Source organism: Eschscholzia californica, unplaced genomic scaffold (assembly GCF_041429995.1).
Source record: "Eschscholzia californica isolate CP2 unplaced genomic scaffold, dmEscCali1.0.p SCAF_6, whole genome shotgun sequence".
Classification (NCBI taxonomy): Eukaryota; Viridiplantae; Streptophyta; class Magnoliopsida; order Ranunculales; family Papaveraceae; genus Eschscholzia; species Eschscholzia californica.
Genome location: NW_028238483.1, coordinates 10,951,674 through 10,959,520, shown reverse-complemented (window position 1 = coordinate 10,959,520; position 7,847 = coordinate 10,951,674). Strand labels below are relative to the sequence as shown.

Here is a 7,847-nt window from a genome sequence, read left to right as displayed (position 1 = left end):
CGACCACGCATTTTCAGTTGCTACTCATCAAGTGGCCTTGAGACACTTTGTACCTAATGTGATTAGGGTGACACAATCCATTCTTGCGCTCCCACTTAACTTCATGTCTATCCTGTCCTTCCCAGTATCCGCCTTTATAACCTCCTTTTACGGCGCGGCATTTAACGGAACCAAAGTCGGGCATTCCTTACATAAGATGAGTGGAGCACTCATGTTTTGAGGAATCTCTCCAATTGTCTTTATGAGAAGTATTGACGTTCATCACGAATGATGTACTTCTCATTTGAGGGTTATCCAGTGTATAAACCTTTTATACACCCACGTAGTCGAATAGAATATACTATTCCTATAGCCCATGAAACTGCGCTAACCCATCGACTCCCGTGCTAGTCTTCGTGAGTCATTGTTGTCCATGCAATGACCTGGACCAGGGACTTTTGATAATAAATATTCCAAGTTCACTTAATAGGGTTTCATTCATCAGATCACGTATCTGACAAACCTATTCGGAACGTTTTATTATCGATGGACTGTCGTTTAAACACTAAACCAAGTTTAGACGACTGGTGAAATAATTCTTATTATTTCTGATAACGAGAGTTGTAAATCTGAGCCTCTTCCGTAAAACTCCTTTTACCCACTCAGTTTTACTTGTCGAGGTTTAAAATTTATACCTCATGCCTTAGACTGTGTATGAATCTCATACTATGTCTTAGGTGACAGTTTAGTTTGACTACCGTGGTAGTCGGTTTTAAACTTTGCTTATTATCAATTAATTTGAAGATTACTGTCTTCAACCTTGATAATATCTAGTAATCTTTACTAGAGTTAAGGCCTTTAATTCTTTGTGTAGTATTTGCAACAGTTCCTGGCTTAAAACACTTTTAGCCTACTTTCCTTCCATGTCTGGAAGTTTGCTATGATGACATGTTCAACTTTGTACTACTTCATCCTTTAGCCTTCTAGGATGTACTAAGTAGTGTTTCGGTTTTCCAATCCGAATTCGGATGTTTAAATGCTAATCATGTCCAACATGATTGACTTTATGTTTTCGAACATAAATGTCTCTCTCATGCGTGCTAGCTCATCGGTGCCTTTTAGACTCCGAGTTTTGCAACGCCCTCTGTCATGAGTTTTTGGGTCGAAATTCTTTTAGACTTTTCGAGTCTTAGATTTTCTGTTTCGGATCTCAAGCATCTCAGCGTACTGAGTCTCTCTAATCCTATCATCCTTTTGATCTATGCTTATAGATCTTCAGATGCCCAAAATGGCATTTTATCCTTTTGTGTGTGGTCCTTTATTGAGTCAGTTCGTTACTGTTATACAACACCTTATGTCGTACTCAATCTTTTGTATGTGCTCTGCATATGGACCCGGAAGGTTTGTTTACTCCCACTTACCTTCTTGAAACTCGTGATTCAAGATTTTCTTCATTCTCCAGGAATCAAATTTCTCTGATTGCCTTTTGAATCGAAGATTCTAACTCTTGCGTGCTTTAATCCGTCGATAGATTTCTGAAGCATGCTTGTGGACATAACTTGATTGGAAGAATCTTTATTCTTCTTGTCTCGTTTCGGGAAACACGAATGTTTCCATCCTTCTCAGTTTTCTATTTTGGAAAACCAATTTAGGTCTTTTGTTGACTTAAATTATCAAGCTTCATGTCTTAACGAGATATGGATTCCACGATGATTTTGGGTTCTAGCCAAAATCTAGAGTCAGTTTCCGTTTCTGCGCAGGTCTTTTATCTCTTCAGAAATAACCTTTATTTTCTGTGTCTTTGAGATTTGACCTTTTAGGGCTTTTGAACAACAATTTGGAATTTTCTCAATTACTTTAAGATATTCCTTTAGAGACACTTTCACTTGTTTTGAGAGTTCTCCGGCGAATGACATTCGCTTTTGTGCGGTGGGTTTATAAGATCATGTCTTTAACCTTTCCTTTTCCGAGGAGCCGCAGTTTGTTGCTCTTGGTCGACTTTAATCGTCTTGTACAAGTTTCATGATTGTTCTTCATGACCCTCCATAATTTTTCTCATGATCGAATTAAATCGACTTGTACTTTTCTCCCACTTATTCTTGTAATAATTAGTGTTTTTCTCCCAGACGACCAGGTGTGCTAATTATTAGAAGAATACTATCATGAGCAACAAACACTTTGTTCTCTTTATTGGTTGTGGAAGAAGCCCAAATTTCTTTCAAAAGAAATTGCGTCAGATATTAGCTAGTTTTTGTAATGCTTTTACAAGCTTAGCTGTTAGACGGAATTTTGGTAGTTTTGTGAGAAGCTATGTCTAGACTAAATGGATTTTGGAGGATAGAGTTTGATTCGTGTTCTTCATCTTAATCCTTTTGGACACTCCAAATATGGATAGGTTAGAAGTACGTTTGAAGATCAATCTCTGTTTTTGACTCAAGGCTTTCTTTCTTGTCAGTTTGATTCATGTTTTGGTTATAGTGGACTTGTTGTCCTCATCCCTTTCCGATTGGGATGAACCTATCTTATAGGTTTTTGACCAATTTTAGAATCTTTTGGTATAGTTTGTTAAATTTAGCACTTATTAACATCTCAATTTAGAAATAAAGTTCTTTATTGATTCTCCATAATACTTAGTACAGAGATGATGTTAAAAAACTAGAAAACGATTAATCTAGAAAAGTGCCTAAAGTAGACTTCGATCCCTTTCAGCATCCTTAGCAGTCGAGGCTTCTGCTCCCTCTTGGATCTTGTCTTCCTTAGCCAAATACTCAGTTCCCAGCTGCGCCTGTACATTCACAATGAAAGGGCAATTTTAGGTATCATATACCAAGGTTTGGGAATTTTCAGTAATTGATAAGTTAACTGTTTATACCTGAATTGGAAGCCACTGTTCCATTCTTTTTGTCCTCCAAGAACTTAGGGCAGTTTCTTTTCCAGTGGCCCTTGCCATCACAGTAGAAACATTTGGTGTCAGGAGGAGGACCTTTGTCTTTAGGTTTGGCAACTCGTTTGCTTTTACCTTTTGACGTGGTTTTCTTCTTCTGTTTTCCACCTTTCTTGAACCCTTTGTCCTTTTGTACCATAAGAACGTCCTTCTTAGTTTCCACTATAGCGACGTCCTTTTCGGCTGTTAGAAGCATAGAATGAAGTTCCTCCAACGTTTTATCCCATCCATTCATGTTGTAGTTCATCTTAAACTGATTAAAACCACTATGGAGGGAGTGAAGGATAGTGTCGGTAGCTGTCTGTTGGCTATAAGGGAAACCTAGTTTAGCCAGTTTGCCTATGAGCCTGATCATTTGACGAACATGAGGCCCAACTGGTTTTCCCTTTTCAAGGCGCATGTCCATAATCGCTTTAGAGGTTTCAAACCTCTCCAATCTCGACTGTTTCTGGAACATTTCCCGAAGTTGTCGCATCATGGAGTAAGCATCCATGTCTATGAACTGCTCTTGCAGAGTCGGTTCCATGGTTGCTAGCATTAAGCAAGTTACGGGCTCTGCCTTTTTCCGCACACTCCTTTCTTCATCTATCTCTTCTTTAGTCGAATTATCATCCAATACAGGAATTGGAGTTTCTAGTACATGTTGCTTTCCTTCCATCCTGAGAACTATTCCTAGGTTCCTTTCCCAGTCAAGGAAGTTGTGCTCATTCAGCTTCTCCTTGTCGAGAAGTGAGCGGAAGTTGAAAATATCTTTTGTCATCTTTGAACTACATAAAAGAAATGGCAAAGTTTTAAAACTCGTTATCGTTTTTGAAAAACATTAGTTTTCCCACATTATTCAATATAAAATCGTCCCCGATTGAATAAGTGATTCCAAGACCCCAGTTCTTCGAAGTAAAGCGGACGAAGGCCCTACCCTTTGACTCCGTCGTTCCGGGTGAGCGAACTTCTTCACTGATCATACCTTATGACTCTTGGTTGATAGATTTCATTAATGAATGACTAATCTATCCTTTTGCCTCGAGTATCCAAGACTCTCTTGCTGATCTCGTTGAGTAGAACCATTTAGACGTGTAGGCCTCTTCTATAGACCTACCCGCATTGTCCCAAGGTAGAGGAGGTACTCTGCGAAGGCCGACCCACCTTCCTCGAACAAGGGCGCAACGAGTGTCTTAATCTGGATAGGCGATTACTCAAGATTACTTTTGGGGACTTTTACGCTAGTCTGGCGTTTGTTATAGTGAACTATTTAGCCTAACTAACATCCACGACATAAAGCGTAAATAAGTAAGTAAATGCGCGCGAGAAAGTAAATCAAGCAGACATGGATCCTAGTATGGCCCCTAACCTAGAAGATCTAATCACACTTGGTTTTCTTCTTGTTTCGCCTTTTGGTTCGTCTTAGATTACCATCTTTGAACCTCCATTGATTTCTCCCACTCGCCTTTGGATTTCATCCTCGAGTTTCTTCAATGGACTCATAGACCCTAAACTCTAATTACAAGACTCTAACGATTCGCAGATCGTATAAACTTGAAATTAAAATTAATTACAAAGCATGCACCCATCCGTGCTTAAAACAAGAATAAAGAAATAAATCTATGGCCATACTAGTTTCCCGCATTCACATCACATGCAATCATATAATATATCAAGGCTAAGAATTATATATGCATGATTATCTTGGGAGATACTTTTGTTGACATCACATGTCACATTACGGACCTTAAGTCTAAATTCGAAGAATTCTACTAGTGGTGCTTTCCGGTTTTATCTTTTATGATTTCTAAAATCATCTTTAAGAAAAACTACGTTTTGGGCTCGAGAAAGCCCGGGTCAATTTCGGAAAAAATATTGGTTCGATTCTTAATGATTTCATAAATCAATTTAAAGAGAAATCCGTTTTGGGCTATTGGATGGCCCGGATTGATTTTGGAATTATTTGGTTGGAATCGGAAATTTTTTTGGCAAAAACTCCCACTCGAATGATGGTCCCTTTTCGTGGTCCGAAAAGCCTCGAAAAAGCCCGGGACAAGTCCTAGACAAGTCCCGGCCCAAGCCCAAAAAGGGCTCGGACAAGGTCCGGACATAGCACGGCCCATAGGGCCGACATGTCCTGGCCGAGGCCTATCAAGGCCTGGTCTCGTCCTGGCCGGAGCCAGGACGCTAGTCCATGTACCAGACGCGTCCTAGACGTCTCTGGTACTGGACCGGACCAGCACTAGGTGTCTCGGACTAGTCCGAGACACCCTGAACCTCCCAGACGCGTCTCCAAGACGCGTCTGGTCGAGTGCTCTGGACGCGTCCTAGACGCGTCCAGGAAGCTCCTTCGCAGCTGCTGGTCGCGTCTTCAAGACGCATCCTTAGTAGCTGCTCTGGACGCGTCTCAAAGACGCGTCCAGAAGCTTCTGTCGCAGCTGCTGGTCGCGTCTTCAAGACGCGTCTCAGCAGCTGCTCTGGACGCGTCCAGAGGACGCATCCAGTAGCTTCTGGTCCGGCCAGGAAGCTTCCTGGCCGGACACTAGGGTTTTTCAAAACCCTAGTTTCCAAAAAGAAAAAAAAAAATTTCTTATGCAACTCTAAGTTGCTATTTTCCAATTTTAAAACTTTTCTTAAATTTTTTTTGAAATTCCTTTTAGAACACTTCTAAAAAATTTTTTTAAAACTTTTAGAAACTTTAAAATTTTTCCAAATTTGTTTTGAGAGCTTCCTAAAGTCAAAACTACTCTTTTTAGAACACTTCTAAAATTCTAAAATTCCAAAATTTTGTTTTTCAAAAGTTTCCAAAACTTAAAACACAACTCTTAATCAAACCAATTTTGGATCAAAATCTAGGTTTTTGAAATTTTTCAAAGAACAATTTTGAAATCAATTTTGAAAAATCTTTGAATCCAATTCAAAATTAATCAAATTTTATGTTTTAAAATCTTTTTAAACATAACTATCAATTTAATCAAGCATGGATTAGTTTGAAATTCAATCAAATTGAGACTTTTAAAACACTTTTAATCATCAATGTGATTCTCAATTTGAAAATTTATTGAATCCTATCAAATTATGAGTTAAAAATACCTTTTAAAACACCTTTTAAATACTTTTATAAACTCAATTTTCAAACTATCAAGCATATGAATTAGTTCGATTCTTAGCAAAAACTAGTTAATAGCAAGAGGCTCTGACGCCACTGTAGGGATTTACACCCTTCTACTAGTGTTTATAGCGGAAATATGACATCTAATATCTACACTAGTATTCCCAGGATCACATGCAAAACTAGTAATTAATCTAATGGAGATAGTAGATTACCTTAATCGCTTTTCCCTCGAACTAGTTGAATTGATTGAAGAAGACCAAGAGCTTCAAGTGTAGCTCCTCTACTTGGGACACGAGCAATCAATTTGATCTCCCACCTTGTTGTATAGCTAGCACACCAATGGTGGTTGGAAAAGAAGAACACCTTCTTCTTTGACTAGATTGATAGTTAATGGGAATTAGCTCACTTTCTCCTCTCTACTTGATGTGGTAGAGTAAGAAAGCTTAGAGAGAAATTCCACACCTTATTCTCTGCCCTAAGAGTGTTTATATAGAACCCTAATAAGAATCCACCTCCTTTTAGGTTTCCTAAAACACCCTTTAGAATAAGATTTAGGGAAATAGTCGAAAATAGCAACTATTGGTATTTTCTCAATTCCCTAAGGAGGAGGTGTCCAAACACCACGAAAATTGGAGATATAATTTTTATTATATCAGGAACTAACCCTCCAAAATTCAGCCCAATCCGAGTCCTAGAAGTACCCGAACCGGTCTAGGCCCAAAAACCCTGTTTTTGGCCTTTTTGTACTATCTTTGCCTAATTCCTTTTTAGGCCTATGAGATATGTTTATGGGACACTCCCATGATTATATCTCACTCCCACTAGTCATATCCTATATCAATTTGTCACTCTTATGTGTAACCCGTTGTAGGATCCGATCGAAGTTAGCCGCGAATTACTTCGTAATTCGACGATCGTAGTTGGTCTCTAGCTACAACTCTACGATCCCTAAATCAATCGGACTTGATGATCTTCCACATCAATTGTCCTATCCGAAAAATTGTTCGCATTGTCACCTTGGTCGAAGGACATCTCCTTCAACTCCTTCAACTTCTCCTTTAGAGTCTATCACTCCGGCAAGATATCAACGAAGTATCCTTGAACTTAAGAACTTTCACTTATTAGAGATCCGGGATAGACTCGAAGAGAAACCCTAGATACGCAAAAGAGGTAACTTCTATATTGGCTTGACGACAACCGCCTCACCACCGCCACTAATCATAGTCGACCTAACATCGCCTATAAAAGACCCGCCACATCGTCTTTCTCAAGACACGATCTCTTTACCCAAAAAGATCACCCAAAACTCAGAGTTCTCATAACTCGCCCCTCAAAAGGATCAATCAATATTCATTCTTTTACTGCAAAGAGCACCCTGACTGTCTTGAGCGTCGGAGCGGTTTTCAAACCCTATGCAGGTTCCCCTCCCCCCCCCCCCCCCCCCCCCGGGAACAGACGAACAGAAGCAAGGAACAGACGAATAGGAGCAAGGAATCAGGAGCTGGAGCAAGGAGTCAGGAGCTAGAGCAAGAAGTAGGAAGCAGAGAAGCGGAGCAAAGGAGCGGAGTGGAGCAGAGCAGAGAAGTAGAGCTGAACAGAGGAATCTCACCTCTCCAAATAGAATATTCCATCATAACGGAGGCTGTCATGCATCAACTCCCTTTTTCATGCTGATTTAACTGGGAGCCAATTTTCGACATCAGCAGCTTCATTATCTATAAAGAGTCCATCTCTCTTTTAGTCAAGTAACAAATTCCCTTAAGCTTCCACTGGGCCGCACATCCGGTCTTAAACAACTGATAAAGAGATTCTGAAGGATATATCCGTTCG

General features: G+C 39.7%; 1 protein-coding gene across 1 annotated transcript; it reads right to left on the bottom strand.

Annotated features, from left to right (window-relative positions):
• Positions 1–2,572: 2,572 nt before the first annotated feature.
• LOC147531692 (uncharacterized) lies at positions 2,573–6,477 on the bottom strand. Its single transcript, XM_086651286.1, has 3 exons — positions 6,230–6,477; positions 2,852–4,100; positions 2,573–2,764 (listed from the first exon to the last, which is right to left on the bottom strand). Exons 2-3 carry the CDS (start codon positions 3,681–3,683, stop codon positions 2,748–2,750), a joined length of 849 nt encoding a protein of 282 aa, XP_086507412.1. The 5' UTR covers positions 3,684–4,100; positions 6,230–6,477; the 3' UTR covers positions 2,573–2,747.
• Positions 6,478–7,847: the final 1,370 nt, after the last annotated feature.